Source organism: Neomonachus schauinslandi, chromosome 7 (assembly GCF_002201575.2).
Source record: "Neomonachus schauinslandi chromosome 7, ASM220157v2, whole genome shotgun sequence".
Classification (NCBI taxonomy): Eukaryota; Metazoa; Chordata; class Mammalia; order Carnivora; family Phocidae; genus Neomonachus; species Neomonachus schauinslandi.
The window spans coordinates 120817809-120837599 of record NC_058409.1 but is presented as its reverse complement, the minus strand read 5'-3'; the positions used below and the strand labels follow the sequence as shown (position 1 = coordinate 120837599).

At 41.4% G+C, this 19791-nt stretch overlaps 1 protein-coding gene and 1 non-coding gene across 2 annotated transcripts in view; both read right to left on the bottom strand.

Annotated features, from left to right (window-relative positions):
- The window catches only part of LIFR (LIF receptor subunit alpha), a 71467-nt gene that overhangs the window by 4049 nt on the left and 47627 nt on the right, over positions 1-19791 (bottom strand). The window contains exons 9-17 of the mRNA XM_021696328.1: positions 19244-19413; positions 17254-17399; positions 15881-16043; positions 13307-13377; positions 10441-10654; positions 8486-8665; positions 5608-5709; positions 4853-5020; positions 1021-1182 (exon numbers count right to left, since the gene is read on the bottom strand). Coding sequence (XP_021552003.1) covers positions 1021-1182; positions 4853-5020; positions 5608-5709; positions 8486-8665; positions 10441-10654; positions 13307-13377; positions 15881-16043; positions 17254-17399; positions 19244-19413 — 1376 coding nt within the window. The remainder of the gene's footprint in view (positions 1-1020; positions 1183-4852; positions 5021-5607; positions 5710-8485; positions 8666-10440; positions 10655-13306; positions 13378-15880; positions 16044-17253; positions 17400-19243; positions 19414-19791) is intronic.
- Positions 12256-12445, bottom strand: LOC123325454. Its single transcript, XR_006540456.1, has one exon. It is a non-coding gene; the product is annotated as a U2 spliceosomal RNA (small nuclear RNA).

Here is a 19791-nt window from a genome sequence, read left to right as displayed (position 1 = left end):
CAGTTCTGAGATCCAAAACTGTCACCAGACACTGCCAAGTGTCCCCTACGAGGCATAATGGCCTCCTGCTGAGAACCATATCCTCATGGTGCTTTATTTAAGAGTGTGTGTGAAGTCCAACTTGGGGCTAGAGAATATGGCGTGATCCAACTCAAGCTCTTCACTGCAGACAGTCAAGCCCATCTTCCCTACTCTCCGTCTCCAAGTTGTGAATGCTGGGGTTTATAGTTTTTTAAAGGGTATTTCTTCCACTCCTCCCTGGATACGTTAAAAATCACATTTAGAATAGGGCGAAAAAATGTTAAAGTGGGGGGCACCTGGGTGGCTCAGTCGGTTGAGCGGCCGACTCTTGATTTCGGCTCAGGTCATGATCTTGGGGTTGTGAGATCGAGCCCTGCATCAGGCTCCCAGCTCAGTGGGGAGTCTGCTTGAGATTCTTTCTCTCCTCTGCCCCTCCCCCTGCTTGCACACACACATGCTCAAATAAATAAAATCTTTTTTTTTTTTTTTTTTTTAAAGATTTTATTTATTTATTTGAGACAGAGAGAATGAGAGAGACAGAGAGCACATGAGAGGGGGAAGGGTCAGAGGGAGAAGCAGGCTCCCTGCCGAGCAGGGAGCCCGATGCGGGACTCGATCCCGGGACTCCAGGATCATGACCTGAGCCGAAGGCAGTCGCTTAACCAACTGAGCCACCCAGGCGCCCTCAAATAAATAAAATCTTACAAAAAAAAATGTTAAAGTGGGTCAGCTTTATATAGATTCAACATGAATTTAGAACTCCGGACTGAAGATATATCCTTCATGCATTAATTTCTTAAGTACTCTTAGGAAACAGCTACAAATAACTGACAAGAATAAACATGAACTCATCCCGTGGCCTTTTAACACTGCTGGCTACCCGCTATACACATGGAACACATGAAATTTTAGAAAAAGGGGCTTCCTACATACACAAAACTTGCTCAAACCTTATGCATTTAAGTACGGAAAGCACCCCAACAGCAATAATTAACTTACAGTTTTCCTTCGTCACCACAAACATGCTCTTCTCTGGGCCCATGCCACCATCCGTGTAGGCTCGCAAGACCAGATGGTAACTTGTTTTACCCTGAAGATCAGCAATTCTCAGTGTCTTCTGGGATAGGTCAGTAATATTCTTAACCTTTATGTCGGACCGACCTATTTTTAAAGGGAAGATTATTATTACTGATCTCTACACCATTTTTTAAACCCCTAGTTATTTATACCTGTTCTACCCACATCCCTTTCAAATGAGTGGCTGCTGGCTACCCTCGCGGCCAGGGCCTGTGGAGTCGGCCAGACCCACGTCCAAGTTCTACCTCTGCCAGTTAGTAGCCATGTGGTCTGGACCTAGTATGGAAATTACTCGGAACTTGAGTTTCTCTAACCCATGACACAGACCATCACAACTTCCCTCCCTGGCGCTGTGTGAAGTTTTCACACATTCCCTAGAATAATCCTGGCATATGGCAGATAATCAAAGTCCCTTCTCTTCCTCAGGGCATGAAAGTGCACCACCACCGGCTGGGGTGGGGGTTGCTGGGCCTGGGGCCCATCCTGCCTGAGTGCAGTGAGAGACCCGAGGGAGAAGAGCACACCGAGTCTCAAATGAGCTGCTAGCCGGGAAGCCTTTGAATCATTTCAAAAGAAGTATGAAGAACTGTTTGAACTACTGTTTTAAAGTTTTAATCAAAATAATGGAAGACAGTAGTCTGAAAAACTGAACAGCACTAAATGCTCAATGGCTAACACCACAAAGTAGCAGCTCCCTGCTCGCACCTTCCCCGCCAAACCCCATCGCCTGTTTCTTTGCGTATTTAACTTCCATGTTTTGAGATAAACTCACACTGGCAGTGCCTTGATTTAAAACTTTTAGACATTATGTATGCATGTCCTACAAAGAAGGTGCAGCTTCAGTGTTCTCAACACCCCGTCTCCCTCCCATCCCACATCGTTCACAGACACACCACAAGGTTTGGGAAATGCAGTGTTTACGTTACTGTGATCATAAAAGTGTGGATTCCTGCTAGACAAATTGCTTGGTCTGCTCATGTTTCCCTTACTTTTCTGTTGTTTTAATTATGGTTTTTCCTCATTTGCTTAATGTACCAATCCCTAATTCCTCCCACATCCTCCTGTGAATATTCAGTGCGATTTTCCACACGGCCCAACGCAACAAAATCCCCGGGCCATGACTGGCCACGCCACCCCAGCCCACGTCCTCCCAGGGCCCCCTCCCCAGGGCATCCGCTCCAGACCCAGGCCTTCCCAGCTCCCGCCCTCCCGGACCTCCCTGTCCTGCTTGCTTCCTCAGGCTGACCCACTGTTCTAGAGCCAGCGCCTGAGAAGGGGACACGGGGAAGGAAGTATCTGCAGCTCGACGGGTCTGAAAATGCCTTCATTCTGCTCTCTCACTGGCTTCCACTGACAGAACAGACTGCTAGGCTGGAAAGAATTTTCACTCAGTATCTTGAAGACATGGCCGTGCTATCTTCCGGCATCTGCTGTGCTGCTGAGAAGTCCAAGGCCCCTTCCATCCCTGAGGCCTTGCACCTGAGCGACTTTTCTGTTTCTAGGACTTACTCTTTATGTATGAGGTGCTCGGGAAATTCATGACAACCTACCTTGGTGCAGACTTTTTTTCTATTTACCTTACTGTGTACTTAATGGGTGTTTTTACTCTGTGTATCCTAGTCTTTAAGTTCTGGGGAATATTCTCACGCTCTTTCTTCGGTTAATTTCCTTCTATTTCCCCCTCCCCCGAACCCCATGACAGCACAGGTCTCCATGTACTCCAAATTCCTCATCTTTCTACTCCAAGTCTTCTCCTCAGCATTTGTCTAATTTGGGGAAGAATTTCTCCATCTCCCATTTAATTTCTCTATCTTCTATTTAATTCTTTAAAATTTTCTTTGATTGTATTTTTAATTTTGATCAGTTCTTACCTATCTTCTGTTCTTTTTTATAACATCAGGTCCTTTCAATAAATACAGGGAATCCCAACTATGTGAGGATAGTTTTGGGTTTTGTTTTAAATTTGTTTCCCTATGCTGAATCTGTTTTCTCTAATTCCTTCTGGTTTCTGTCCCCATGTTAGAATCTTTCTCAACCATGTGGTTATCCCTGGCTGCTAGTCACGGTTAAGAGTGGGCCACTGAAAGGTCACTGTGAACGGGTGGAGCTTATTGGTTGGTGGGCTTCACTTACCACTGGTGGGGAATGACCAGTCAATTTCTGGCCTTTCACTGGGACAGCCCTCCAGTATCAGCACCTTTCATGTCTTTCCTCAGGGACCATTTTTTTCCCCAAAGAAAGACCCCCTAATCTCATCCGGGGAAATAGGCCTAGCTGAAGATGTCCTATTAGCTTCCTTTAGAGGAAGGAGGGGCAGGGAAGGTCACACTGCTCACTAGGTTGTCCCCCTCTTTGGAGGCTCTCTGGTTCAGTTTGTCTTCAGGCAGGGGAGCAAGCACTCACGTTAGCCGCATGAAGTCCGTGTACGACTTGGGGGTTCTCACTGCTCCTTACAGACTTTCAGTCAGCCCTCACTGTTCAGCCCATATCCATCCTAACCACCAGCCTCCAATCCTGGCCCATAGGATGAGTCAAATTATTTCTCGCCAAAGCCTGAATGTCCACTTAGATTTCACCATCCTCCAGGTCATCTGTCCCACTCCATCACACCCAAAATGTCCAAATGTGGTGTACTCTTGCCTGTCTGGTTCTCTTTGTTTTTGTGGCTTTATGCTTTTTTTTCCTCTTTAACTTTAGTGACCAATCCATCATGTCTAAATGGAAGTCTAGGTGCTAGAATTTTAACTGGTACAAGTGTAAAATTTCTGAACATCTGGAGAAAAATTTCACTAGACTCTGGATATTTGTAAAACTTTGTATGTAGGGTTTTTCTCATTCACAGGCAACTGTGAAGGTTCAGGAAATGCAGACCTTAGCGGTGTGGGGGAGGGGCACATCTAACGCTGCTGCGCAGGGAAGTGCCTTAGCTAAAGCCCAGTCAGCATCTGCATGCAGCACTGTGGTCTCCGCTTGTCAGACAGGCATTAAATAATTAAAATGGTTTTTTTCTGAGGTGAGGTCATTAAGGGAAAGGAGAGCTTTCAAAGTGAAAAGATGATATGCTTGTGTTATGTGGCTATGTATAGGAAACATCTGACTCCCAACAGAAATATAATTTAAGGAGAGGCCAGAAGTCTGCATAAACACTTCTGTATATGTAAATCTGAAAATTCTCTATGGTCTTTTGGACATACGCTTACCAACTGTCAACGATTGACTGTACTTTTAAAGATCTAATAGATGCACACATCCCCGATTAAGTCAGTTAAGCTTGCCAGCTCATCAAGTCCACAGCTAACTGTGCGGACGGCTCTTTATCAGATAATAGCAAGGCTCCGGAGCCCTTCTTTGGGTTCCTGAGCTTTTCTCCTCCATTATTAGAATTTTTTTAGAAAGACTTTTTTTTTTTTTTTTTAAATAACCTATGTGAGATGCTATTTTATGCATCAAACAAGATTGCTAAGAGACGGTCTCTGTCCTACGGGGTTTATAATCAGTCTGCAAAATAATTTAAATGAAAGATAGTACATGTCATTTATCACATACTAAAATCCTAAAATTCTCATATTCATACATTTTCATTTACCTATTTTTCAGTTTTAGAAACCGGTATTACATTACTCAGCAGCACTTCTTTTTCTTTCCTTGTTTTTTTTGTTTTTGTTTTTGTTTTCTGTCTTTTTTTGTGTGTGTGTGGGGGGGGGTTAATGAGAACTTCTAGAAAATACTGTTCTTGCTGTAGTAAGTGACTTACCTGATTCCAAACCCCTTATTTTAGATGTGTCTCTCTCTCCTTTTTCAAAATAAAATAAATATCCTCTTAAAAAGCCTCTGAGCTCTTCCACAGGAATATCTTCCCATTTTACTAATATGGAATCTGCAGATGTATCCTCAACAGTAAAATTCGGCGCAACAATCGGAGCTGTAAAGGGAAAAGCATCCACAGCTAAAGGAGAGCTTACGGGTACAGAGTAAGACACCAACATTTAATGAGAGTTGTATCCTCAAAAATAACTGAATCTGGGATGAGACCTTTATTCTCTAGTAAGTCACACTTTCAGAGATGCTCTCATAAGCCCTGCTCCTGTGAAGCTCGCATGCTAATGACCAGAGGCACACAGGGGGGTCTCACAACATACACACCCGGGGAAGCACCCTCGGCAAAATCTGTAAGCGGCTACTCACACAGAATTGTGTTTCCCCTCTGTACACAGTCTTGAAGTTAATGGTTTTATTAAATGTGTTGAAGTGCAAATTAAATCTCTTTGACATCAAAATTAGGATTTCATTTCCTCAATGACAACAGTAAAATTGTGAAATATAAACATTAAAGAAATTAAGTTTACATAATCACGAGTAATTTTAAGTTTATCATACAAATTACTTTTCCTTCCTTGAACTAAACATGTCAATTCAATCTATTTTTAGAATTCAATCTTGCAACTGCTGTTGATTTCTAATTTCTCATGTTACCTTGGACTCTTAAGAAAACTTACCCACTTAACTTACCCAGTTCTTCTATATATCCAATTATAGAACGTAGTAACTGATATCCTTGATTTCTACACCCATACAGAAAAAAATTGTATCTTACACCTGGTCGAAACTGATCTACAGGAGGAACACAATTAACTTTCGTTAAGTACATATTACTATGAACATCTATTTTAGAAATATCAAACTTAGAGTCACTTATTCTGAAATTTCCAAAGCTAATTTTAAAGATGTTTTCTTATCATAAAAAAATACAGCCATATTTTCAAAATTGATAAATATTCAGAGTGAAAAATTACTGAAGAAAAATTAAACAAATTCACTTCTGTTGTAATGAACAGTATTATAACATGATGTGGCCTTGAAGGGAGAAAACAGCGGTCAAGGCTTTCATTTTGTTTCTTTAGATCGAGCAATGATGACTTCTTTCCAGATTTGGGCCAGGGTCAGTTTACTAGCCAATCCCAGGTCCATGTCAAGCCTCTGGAAAGCCCTTCCTGCCCTAGCCAAAAAGCAGATACCAACCTTTCCACTCTACCTTGCTGCTTCAAGGTATGCTGGCCCATAAAGTCTGTTTTTCTATATAGCATTGCTATTTAGTGCCCTTGAGTTAATTTCACAAGACACGCAAGAGAAGCATCTTAACTTCAGTTCAAAAAGCCCCTTTAGAAATACCTGGACACAATGCAACGTTTGAAATGTTGGGAACACAAAGGTGGACACAGTGTGGCCCATGGCCTGGAAAGGCTTGCAGAGTGCTGGGGAGACAGATGAATGGGGGTAACCAAGACACAATGTTCTAGACTACAGGGACCTATCACAGGCTGGGGCACCTTTACCATGGGACCAAATGAGCCTAAGAATATCATGAAAAGCCACCAAGAAGTGACATCTGAACAGGGCCTTAAAAGGCAATGAGGAGCTCATCAGTGGTGGTCCAGGAAGAACATACTGCCAGGGGAGAAAATGGCAGCATGTGGAATTGCATTTAATTAGTGGAAAGCAACTCTTCTGGTGTGGTCAGAGCACCTATTCTTCAATTACGTTCCCACGGAACACCGGTGGTTCTACAAGCTCGAAAGTTGAGATGGCCAACATCTAAAATCAGTTTGTAACTTTTTTCTTTGGGGACAGGCATGCCTGAGGTTATTTTAATCTGCATGTAGGTTAGTAAATCTGTACCTAGTGTCACAATGAAATATATCAATATTCTATAGGGTTCTGCTGCCTTAAAAAGAAAAAGAGCCCGAGTGGGGGTTATGGCATTACTTCTGTGTTTTGAGGTCATAAATAGACAGGACAGTTGAATGAATAGATGACTAGGTTGAGAAAGGGACAAGAAGTGTCTCCTGTAGCTACGCGCTGTCCCAGCAGCAGTCAATAAGAGAGACAATTCCTGGTCTCCTGAGGCTCTGAACTGCTTTGAATTTGAATCCTGGTGCTGTCACACGCTGGTTCTGTGAACTTGGGCAAGTCACCTGACTTCTCCAAGCCTTTCTCAACCACTGTGGGGCCTCCGCTCATCTGCCGTGACACAGGAGGTTCTCCCGCTCATCCTACAGGTCTCAGATTAAATCTCTGTCCCCAGGCACTCTGTCTAAGGAGAACCCTCTCCACACCACCGAGTCTGCCCCAGTCCACCCTGGTTATTCTCAAAGCCCAGGTGAGAGAGGTGGAAAAGGGACGAGAATTCACATGGTGTTGACGAGGCTGGCATAAGGCTTAGGCAGCTACAGGTGGGGGGAGTGAAAAGGGGAGGTGCAGGAGAGGAGGGTGGGGTGTGCCAGGCACCCTGATAAGGGAGGCAGGCTCTAAGAAAGGATAAAGGGACCACCAAGTATTTCAAGTAGAACTGGCAAATAATCTAAACCCACTTGGAGTAATCTACTGGATGGGACTCATCTTCACCATTTGATGGTGAAATAAGTGGGTAGCACTGGCTCCTGGGAGAGAAGTATCAGCAGCTGCTTGCTCTCCTGAGCTTCACCTCAACATAAGGGAGAACCAGGACAGAGGAATGACTCCGAGGAGCATCACCACCAAGGCAGCAGGTTCTAGAATTCCCAAGGGTAAACACCACTGCACTCGGACCAGCCCAGAATTCCCAAGGGTAGAGGCACAAAACACTCACCAGCTACTCAGAAGGAACAATGATGGTGGAAACAGGGCTGTGATATCCAAGGACCAGGCTGCATTAGCCTGCAGGTTACTACAGACTCCTCATGGCTGAACTTTAGGCTGCTCCTAGCAAAAGCAGCTCCCCTTACAGGACTCCTGGCTTGTCAACAGTCAGGCGCTGGGCACTGTTCCCCACCGCCACCCCCCCCGCCCCACCACACACTGTGCCCCCTGCCACACGGATGCCCCTTGTCCGACATCAGTGGTGATGGAAGCAAGGCCTTTGTTCTCGGCTCTGCCCAGTAACCTGCGCTTGGGCAACAGAGGCCAAGGACGAGGGGTGAGACCACACTGCTTAGGGCTTCATGGTCTCCTTTCTTCAGGAGCATTCCTCCATTGCTTTGTCACAATCTGGGCTGCTACTTAACATTCCACTTTACAGATACACTGTAATTTACTCATTCTCCTATTTGCTATTTGGGGTTTCAATTTTTGTGATTATAAATAACACTACGGTGAACCTTCTTAGATGCAATCCTGTGTTGCTCTCTGATTACTTCTTAGAATAAATTCCTAGACAATTACTAGATTAAAAAGATACAAACCCTTTGATACACACACTGCTACAAAGCACTTTCCAGAAAGGTCAATTCACACCCACTCCAGTGGTAAGGGGGAAAATGATCACTCATTATACCCAGTCACACCATGTATGGCTCTTTTAAAAATATTTTGTAACAGCTTTCACTGAGAGGCAACTCTGAGTTCATCTTACCAGATTCTATTACAGCTTCAGTGCTGTTTGAAGGGACTTTTTTCCAGTCCATAAGGCAGGGTTCAGACCGAGATGAGTTACACCATTTAATAACATAGTCACAGGTCATATTGGGATCGTAATTCCAAGTGAGGAGAATTCCATTTCCCATTCCGACAGCCTGCTCCACTTTGAGATCATCTTCAACAAGAAAGAAGTACATGTTACTTGTATTAAAAACAGTAACAGAAGTAAATCTCATGAAAATGGGCAGGAGTTAGAAAAACTACTTCATTGGACAGAAATTTTAAAAGAGTGCTCAAACTAGATAAACCTCTAGCAAAGTTTAGAAGTGTTGCTCTGTTATTTTTGCTGTAAAAAGGTAATTACCCGGATGTACAGATAAACTCAGAAGCTGGAAAAAGTAATGCAAGGGCACCTCGGACAGGTGGTGACGCAGCATGCTGGGGTGTGCAGGTCAGGGCCAGGACGGACGGGGCTGAGGGCATGCGGGCACTAGAGGAGGGTAGCAACACAGGTGGCAGGCAGGAGCAGAACATGAGTGGCCAGTCCCAATCTCTCTTCTCCTCGCCCACTACGGATGTGAGCTCTGTGAGAGAGGGCGGGGGCCTGTGCCTGCAACCCCAACCCCGGGGCCAGACCTACAGAGTAGGAGCACAATAACGAGTGGTGAGCAAGTGGATGGACCAGCCCTCCTCTTCCTCTCAAGCCTATGGGTGGGCTGAAGGGGCTCCTGGAGACGGGCTGAGGAATGGAGAATCGGCTGACATGCAGCGGGATCAAAAAGCTGTGGGACCAGGGGCGCCTGGGTGGCTCAGCCAGTTAGGCGTCTGCCTTCGGCTTGGGTCATGATCCCAGGGTCCTGGGATCGAGTCCCGTGTTGGGCTCCTTGCTCAGCAGGGAGCCTGCTTCTCCCTCTCCCTCTGCCCCACCCTCCCCCACTGTGCTCTTTCTCTCTCTCTCTCTCAAGTAAATAAATAAAATCTTAAAAAAAAAAAAAAAAAGAGTTGAAAAGATACTTGGAGGACCCTGACCGGATCCACCAACTTTTTTTTTTTTTTTTAAAGATTTTATTTATTTATTTGAGAGAGAATGAGAGAGAGAGAGAGAGCATGAGAGGGGAAGGGTCAGAGGGAGAAGCAGACTCCCTGCCGAGCAGAGAGCCCGATGCGGGACTCGATCCCGGGACTCCAGGATCATGACCTGAGCCGAAGGCAGTCGCTTAACCAACTGAGCCACCCAGGCGCCCCAGATCCACCAACTTTTCTTCCTTTAGGAGTGGGTGGTCATAGGCAGGCACCCCCATTTTGGGAGAGGACAGCAAAATGGGGGGTGGGGAGCAGGGAATGACCTGGAAGAGGAATGACCTAAGAGGCAGAAGTGGCTATGGATTAAATATTATGGATTACTGGTAATACATTTAAAGAAAGGCACTAAGTTAATTTTAAAATTACACCATGGTGACTTTTTAAAGCTTATATTGAAGATCTAATTTAGACTTTAAAAAGAATTTATCAATAAAGGGTTCCTATTAATAAAGAATGTCTTGTCAACAAAGCCACCATTAAAAATATGTATTATATTTCCTGCCTGACATTTGTAAAACAGCCCAGCTGATATAGCATCAGCTCCCGTGGTCTTAGGAGAAATAAATGGCTGAAACATTTCCTACTAAGAGTAATATCCACCACCACAACTCTCCAACACTATGCACTAAAGTAACTGGGTACACTCATTATTTTATCCAACAGCACAGAGTCTGGAGTCATCCCTAAGGATGAATAACTGCTGTCTCTCAGTGAATTCTGGACATTAATCAGCTTCTTCCTCTTCATGGATCAGCAGCAGCAGGGGATATGAGAAGAGAGCTGACTTTATAAGAGCAAGCGAACACCCCTTAAAATGTTTCACTTTAATTTCCTGTTCTTATATACTACATTATCTTAAGTACTCACCGTTTGGAATTTCCATACTAGCTATTTTAGAAGGTGGCGACGAGCCAACAGAATTTTTTGCCACCACACTGATGATGTAGTCATTTTTATCAAGTTGTAGTTCTGCCTTGTGTTGAGGATCAGGGATCTCAGAAAGGGACTGTGTCTCCTCATCGAGTGAACATGATACATTATAGGAAAGTATTTTCCCATTCGCTTCATTAATGGGTAAAGGCTATGAGAAACAGAAAAATAAATTCTGTCAAGAAACCTGCAAAACCAGCCGTGTGATGAGGCAAGACCATCAAGTCTAAACCAGGCACTGCGTCAATCATGACAAGGTTAACAGCAGAATCAAGGGAGTTGTGAACAGTGTCAAACAGATTTAAGAGGCACCGAGGCCAGGACCGATCAGGGAAGTGACGCTAAAGAAAAACTATACTTACCGTAAGCAATAAGAGCGCAGAGAAATTTAAAAATTAAGGAAATGCAAACCAGTCTTAGCCTCACATTTTTCAGAAGCAAAACAAAAAACGTAACAGAATGACTGCTCTATCAAACAAAACATAAAAAATTATGGCATCAGGGTGGCTAGCTGGCTGGCTCAGCCAGTGCAGCATGTGACTCGTGATCTCAGGGTTGTGAGTTGAGCCCCATGCTGGTAGAGAATACTTAAATAAATAAAACTTAAAAAAAAATTATGGCATCATAGTTTTTAAAAAATATTTATTATTTTCTTAAAATAGTACATGCCCATTACCAGAAAATTTGGAAACGATACAAAAGTTAAAAAAAAAAACTGTAAAATGCTCCCATATTCCCATTTCTTAAATACTCTTACATTTTGATATTTTCTTCAAGTTGTTTTTCTAAGATGTAGCTTTTTTAATTAACATTGTTTTAATCATACAACCTTATCTTTTTTTCACCTTTCTATACTTGTTCATAATATATACACTTTAATGGCTTTATATTTTATGTAGTATTTTTAGTAGTTTACTTGAATATTCCTTAAATAAATGAAATTTAAGTTGTTTCCAACTTTTCACAATACTAAAAGAATACTTTGGTGTACCTTTTCATGCCACTTTTTTCTTTTTCATAGTTAGGATTAATTCTTTAATGTGGATTTCCAAAGTAGACTTACTGGATATAAGGAAACATTCAAACCTTTTTATTTGTGGAGCTGAACTGCTTTTCAAGACTATACGACAATGCACGGGACCCTCTGATCCAGACTGACCTCGATATTAATACTCTGCTGAAAACACTGCTCCGTAACAGTGACTCCCTGATGGCCTGGTCTATTGGACCCATTACCATCCTAAGGCTCACAGGCTTCGTGTGACGCTGCTGACCGCTCACTCCTTCACAGAATCCCCACCCTTGGCTTCTGCTTTACCATTTTTTTCTGGTCTTCCTGTCCTCTAACCTTCCCACTCTCCTCTGCTGGATCCTCCTCCTTTGCTGGTCCTTTATACGCTGCTATCACCTAGACCTAGGGGTCCATCCTTGGCCTCTTTCCACCCTGCATGCTCTCCCTGAGTGATCCCACTTACATGCTACTCAAAGCTGTGTCTTTAGCTCCGACTTCTCCCCTGAACTCCAGAGCCTCACTACAAACCACCACCTATTAAACTCTACTTGGACATCCCAGTGGCACATATTTTTAGAATACATTTTGAAAAAGTCAACCCCAAACAACTTCATTTTCCACCCAAATATGCTCCTCCTTGGCAAACAGCAGAACCATCAACCTAGTCTCTGAAGTTACAATCACCTCAGTATTTTTAATCTTTGGTTAGGCATTCATCTAGTTTAAACAACATCCCAAACTTTCTCTACACTGAAGTAATGGTCCTGCAACACCAGGCTGATGTGTGGAGTGGGCAGAGTGAGCTCCTATCCTTTCTCCTAATTCCAAAAACCCATGTGATATATTGTCTTCGGATAGAGGACGTATCAGGCATTAAACCGTTAAGAACAGATACTACACTTGATCTTAGCCGAAAGGCTAAGAAGTGACACACTGAAGTGGCTGTATAATTGTTACTACATCATCAGGAAATCTGACAGACAACTGTGAGTAGCCAGTGGATTTTCTAATCAAGATTAAGAGGGGTACACAGCCATATACAGACCATCACAAAGCAACGGAACTCACAATGAATTTGCACACAGACTTTACTCAAAGCTGTATTGCTGTCAAATTTTTATAAAAATGTTTTACTATCAATAACAAAATTCACTATTTAAAGGAATCCAATTATGACTGCTCTTATAAAATCTGATATAGAAAACAAATGTTTGTTTTTGATGTTTGATGTTTTGATGTTTGATCCTTGCAAATAAGATAAAAATTATAGCAACAAAAATGTCTGCTCTAGTAGAGAAAAACTAGTGAAACCATAATGCAATTTATATCTAAAAATTGTACAAAACCATGAAAACCTTTTTAAGTGGCATATAATAATACAACTAAGGGAAAACAAATTACATATGAGATAGTAAAAAGTTTCCTACTCATTGAAGAAAAAAGCATAGCATCAACACAACGGAGATTCTAACTTGTAGCTTCTTGCTATGTTTCCGGCTTGAGTGAGAGAGATGGAATTCATGAAATCCTGAGGTCCTTTACAGGCTTCATGAAATCAAACTGAAGAATGCTCAGAGCTGTCAGAGAAGATCTTCACCAAACTGACTGTGGTGAATGGGGCGTGATGAGGAGTCCGGGGGGTTGGGAGGAGCCAGGTTAGATTTGCAGCAGGACTGTGAAGAGCCAGTCTCGGAAATCCGGGTTTCTGGATCACTCAAGTACCATTCTTAAGTTAAGTAGTTTAGCCCCAATATCGTTATGTAAATATTCAGGGAAAAATCAGGTATTTACCTTCCAATAGATTATTAAATTTTTTCCATCAGAACTCCATTCTCTCCACGTATCTGGCCCCTTTGAAGGAACTAGGAAAGAGATTTCAAAGTTAGCATCTGAAGATGTGTATTGTATGTCAGCTGATAATATCAATAATTGAGACAGTGGTGCTTGAGATTTTTCCCTACGTTTTTAGAATTCTCCGTAAAAATGTGAAGCAGTTCAGTGGCCACTCAGAAATGAAACAATGAAAAAGCTGAGCTCTCAATGCCCACAAAACAAGAGGCCCCTTAGAATGGACTAAGGGATGCTGCTCTGTCTCACATCCTCCTACCTCCCCTTGCTCAAGTCAGCTAGGGCCGAGCACAGGCTTCCGGGGGCTCCTCAGACGTGTTGGACCACCTGCCTCAGGCTTCCTGTGCTTTCCGTGACTGCTCTTCCTGAGCGCAGAAACTCTCTTCCCCGGGATCATCTCCTCTCCTCCGTATCTCAGCTCCAATGTGACTTTACTAGTGAGGTCTTTTCTAGCTACCCTATTTAAAATTGCAACCCCTCCTCCCGTCACCTTCTCTCCCTAGTCCCCTTTCTAGGCTTTATTTTTCTCTGTGGCAGTACCCAGCAAACTATTTCTAAAACTTTATTTCTAATTCTCTATTCCTATAAACTCCATGGGCAGAGACTGTTTTATTCAGTGCTATATCCCTGGTGACTACCACAGTTCTTGACACATAGTGGGTGCCCATTATTTTTTTTTTTTAATTTATTTGAAAGAGCATGCACGCGAATGGGGTGGGAGAAAGGGAGAGAACCTTTAAGCAGACTCCCTGCTAAGCGTGGAGCCCAATGTGGGGCTCAATCCTATGACCCATGAGATCATGACCTGAGCTAAAACCAAGAGTCAGCCGCTCAACCAACTGAGCCACCCAGGCGTCCCTCAGTAAATATTTGTTAAGTGAATTAATGCTGTAATCTCAGTGAGGTATAAATAAAATATTTTCTCTTGGCAACAGCAGCTCATCAACTGAAGGCAAAAGCTCCTGTGGTAGCCAGTCTCCAAAGGATCAGTATTGGTCACACCTCCTGGTAAGCCTGCCTGTGTGTGGTCCCCTCCCACACCATAACAGCATTGGCCTGTGTGACCAATAGGGTGTGACAGATACGATGGTAGCTCCCTTCTGAGGTGAATTCATAAAAGGCATTGTGGAGGCTGCCATGTTTTCCCTCTACTCACTAAGTCTAGGAGGAGCTAGCTGCCATGTTATGAGGATACTCTGCAGCACTATGGAGAGACCTGCATGGTGAGGAACAGCCACTGTGTGAGCCATCTTGAAAACAGATTCTCTGGCCCTGGGCAAGACTGCAGCCCCTATCTATGTCCACACTGTGGCCTCACGAGAGACTATAAGCCAGAGCTACTCAGCTAAGCTGCTTCTCAATTTCTGACCTATACTCACTGTGAGATAGTATGTTTACTGTTTTAAGCCACTGAATTTTAGGGTAATTTGCCAGGTAGCAATGGATAACTAAATACACTGGACTCGTGCACAGCATTCAGTTTTGATGATCCAAATAGTTTTTTTACATATATCACAAAGCTTCTCCCACCTCTCTAACCTTCCTTCATGTGGAGAGGCAAAAATCTGGATTAACATCTATCATTTTTTGTTTTGTTGTTCATTAATTTTTTGGAAGAAGTTTTTTTAAGAAGATTCGTTTATTTGTGGGGGGGGGGAGAATGCACACAAGTTGGGGGAGGGGCAAAAGGAGAGGGAGAGAGAAAATCCTCAAGCAGACTGCCCACTGAGTGTGGAGCCCGAAGTGGGGCTTGATCCCAGGACACTGAGATCATGACCTGAACTGAAATCAAGAGTTAGATGCTTAACCAACTGAGACACCCAGGTGCCCCTCGAAGAAGTTTCATATTCCCTATATTATCTAGTGCAAATAAAGCTTTTGCTATCCTTTGTTGAATGACTCCCGAAAATTATACCTATTTCTAAGTTTTTTTGTTTTTGACTTTTAAAGCTGACATCTGATTATTCAAGGATAGAATCTCATTCCATCTTTGGGAATTATCATACTCAGAAAACCAGTTACCTAATTTTGTACCTATTTTGACCTCTGTGTACTGCAGAAACTAAGTTCAAGACCTCTGGCCCCATCCATTTCTCAAGCCTAGGTCACAAATAAAAATTCCAACAAATTCTCTTTATTAACAATTGTCTTCAGTAAAGTCATCTAAATAGGTTACCAAAATTCTAGGAAAGGAGGAAAGAGTGTCAGAGAAATCACCCATAATCTCATCACAGTTTTGAGTCTGTTTCCTCTGCATCATCTTAGGACACAGCTGTAAACATCCTGCAGACAGGCCTGGTCTTCCCCACAACACAGGCCAAGCGGCTGCCCGTAGGAGCACAAACCTTAGAGCCACCATTTAAGATGTCTGGATGATATTTTACGAGGAGATATTACACAATTATGCAATTCAAGCTTTCTCCTTTTACTCACTTTGGTGACATTTTCTTTAAAAATAAGTTGTAAAATGTCAAGATCCATAGTAATAATCAGCTATAAACCACTGACTTAACTTACTGGCTTCTGTGGTTAAATATTTTTTTTCATTGCTCCATTTGCTCCATTTCCAGAAAGTTTCAGTAGAACAGCGAATCCGAAAAGTATATATAGTATATGGATTTAACTTGTCCACAGCCACAAGATAACTTGAATTTTCTACTCCTTTGATTGTGACATTCCGCTATTAGAAAGCAAATCAATATGTATATGTATATGTAATGTCATGTAAGAATCCACATATATATATATATAACACATAAACACACACTTTTTTTGATAAACCACCCAAATTTATAACATTAATTGACTAAATGTCCATGTGAGTTTACCTTTGTAAGACTAACGACAGTTCATCCACCAAAATATTTTAATTTTTACATAAATACCAAATCTGTGGAATTATGCCCTGTAGTAACAATATATTTAGGTATCATTTTAATTCAAATACTGGGTCTAAGTAATAATGATCAATTAAATTATGCAGAAAGGATGATATAATCTTGTTCACTGGTCAATGGCTAATGGTAATACAACAAGCCTTAATATACTTTAGTAATCTAAGATGACCTTGAGGATTAAGTACATTAGTCAGCTATATTTGGAAGCTTCTTTGAGGCAGGCATCATCTGATGCATTTTTTTAATAGGGCACTTAGAACCTCTAGTATGGTGCTAAACATGTAGAATATTCAACAAATTCTTATTTAAATTATGTAAAATTAAAATGACATAATTTAAACAAATCTGAGGATCTGCATGCCTCAGGAAATCCTCTGAGCTCCCAGTTACGAATTATAAAGGAGTTTTTCGGATTATATTCTGGCATTTGACTGATTTTCTAGCAATCATCAGTAAGTTTCCAAATGAGTATTTTCACTATAATATCTTTTATTTTGGACTTACCACAAATTACAAGATGGTACACTACAAAAGTCAAGCTAAGTATCTGAAATGTATTTTAAAAAGTCATGTTCTGACTTATAACGACCACATTCTGACTTAGAACTTGCTCCTATTGCTGCACTTGGCAGTTTTAGAAATCGCATCTTCTCTCTGGTGCTTATCAGTCCATTAAATGATGCTAAAGGTTATAGCAAAAACTATTCATTCATGTACAAATTTGCTGAGTACCAGCCATGTGCCAGGTACTATATTAGACCTGGTAACATTCTGAGTAGTAAAAGTCAAACTCACGTTCTACAATTCCCAGGATTTTAACTGTTTTCAAGTGCTAAATATAATGCTGTCATTACATTGATATATAATGTCTTAGTTCTTAGTAAATTTCTATAATAAATCATCTGAGAGCTTCTGCATATCAATTTCTTTAATTAGTTTTGAAAAATATTTTATCCAAAGTAACCTCAAAGGAAGTTTATAGAAAAATCTTACCAATTCTTGGACTGAGTTAGTTGTGTTAATTTCAATTTGACATAAAAGTTTAATCTTTCCAAAGTTGCCTGGTAAATGCCAGGAAAGTGTAACAGCGGTTGAATTAATATCCTTTACTCTGATTGAAGTAGGAATTCGAGGATAGACTGTAAATATAATTTGTAAAGATTACTTTGAAAGCTACTTAAGAATACAATAAATGACAATTAAAAAAAAATAACCAAAAAAAAAAAAAACCAACAACAAGAAACAAGAGAGGTAGCATTAGTACCGATCAACAATATTCCACTCAGTACCCATGGCATACACAGACCTCACTTTCACTGCTGGTATCGTGCCACCAGTGTTTACAGACCAACCACACTCAAGGTTCCTAGACTGGCATCAGGAATACTAAAAGGTAGGAGGATCATCATCTCTACCTTTAAGGAACCCCTAATTTATTTGCAGAGTGACAAAAAGAAAGAGAATGAACAAGAGTATATATGCTAAGTTGGAAATGTGTGGTACAGCTCTTAGCGGCTACAGGAATTGAGATACAAGTGTGGTAGGGAAAGTCTTCGAGTGAAGATGGGACTTAAGATGAGCTTTGAAGGAAGAATCTGACTAAAATTGGCAAAACGGATGCAGAAGAGCATTTCCGATTGGGTCTTGGCAAGAACAGTACAACAGTGAAACAAACTGCACACGATGCTGGTGATAGCACACAGGCCCATGTGAGTGGGAAGAAGGAACCGTGTGAAAATAAGGTCGAAAGGCGGAGGGCAGACAAATACAAACACTACCACTCAAGTACAAAATGTAGCTCTTCTGACCTTAGGAAAAACCAGGAAACAACAAAAATGATGAGAAGGAATAATTAACAGAAGTGTACTTACATCTACAAATAGGGCAACAAGATCAGTTGCGCTAAGCACTTGCTAGGCTCTGTTATAATGCATTTGGTTTAAGCCTTTCTCCACTGACCGAGAGGCTCTAAGAGAAGGCCTCTGGACTGCAGAGCCTGCATGCAGCCGACGCCGTGGAATGCCCACGGGAATGAATGCTAAGAAGAAGGACCATATTTTATTTCTATTTTGAACTACATATTACTAGGGCCGGTAAAAGTCCCAGAATCATCAGCAATAAGAAGGAACAAACCACTTATTGATAAACACAGCAAGCTGGATGGAACTCAAGGACATTGCCCTTAGTGAAAAAAGGCTAGGTATTGTAGGATTCCATTTATACAACACTTCAAAATGACAAAACACAGAGATGAAGAACTGAGTAGATGTTGCCTGGGGACAGGGATGCAGGAGCATGGGGGTAGGGGGTGGGTAGCGGGGAAGTGTGGCGAGGTTTGCTAACGGGGCAGCAAGTGGAAGTCTCTTCGTGGAGACAGACCAGTTCTGTATCTTGACTGTGTTGGTGGTTCCGTGAATCTATACATGGATCCAACTGCACAGAAGCACATGGACGCACACATGCCTCTGAACACACACAGAAACTTGAGAAAACTGAGCAAGGTCAGTAGTCCAGTTCACTGGTCTAGTTTGTGGTATTGTATCAGGGTCGACTGCCTCATTTGGAAATTGTACTGTAGTTAGTAAGACGTCACAAGCAGAGAAAGCCGGGTGAGGTCACGGGGCTTTATTATTTTTGCAACCACTTGTGAGTCTATAATTATTTTAAAATAAAAAGACTGAAAAAAAAATAAAAAGCTTTTAAAAACTGGGCAAAAATTTTTCAAGAATCAAAAACTATTAGATAAAGCCACTTAAAGTTTCTATATAAATGACTCATACAAATCTTTATCTGAATTCAATAAAATGGTGAAACTTGAAATTAATACATTTTAAGGATTTTTAAATAAAACTTATAAAATTAATATTAAGTAACTCTAAAGAAAATTATAAAAAGGAAACCCCAGAAGCACTTTTCATTAATTTCAAAACATTTTACCACTTCTAAAATTATTTTTAAGACACTGGTTTATGCAGCAGCTTACCTTTTTCAGTTATGTTAACTAAAATAGTTGATTCTGATCGACCCAGAGGATTGCGAGCATTCAAAGTAAAATTATATATTTCTTGATTTGGACGCATTTGAAAGAATAACTGATAGCTTTCGTTTGTTGGTGCTTCAACTCTTTTAAATCTAACATATTTCCCTGAAAAACTATGAATTAAGAGAGCAATAAGAAATATTAAAAGAGAGATAAATACTTCAGGAAAAAAATGAATGGGTAAATTTCTAATAATTAATCTTTTTTAAAAGTTTTTATTTCTAATTCTAGATGCACTATATACTTGGCAAAGAAAATGTATATGATTCAGAAAATAGATGAAAATAACTGGCCAGAAGCCTATTACCTAGAAACAGTCTCTGTTCATATTTGAGGGTTCTTCTAGGATTTTTAGAAAAAGCATACGAATCTAGTCTGTGTGCATGTCATTTGCAGTATTTATGGTATATCCAATTTTATACAGCATATTAGGTTTTATATCTTACTCATAACATAAATGAGATATCGCATTTCCCTATGTCATTTAATAC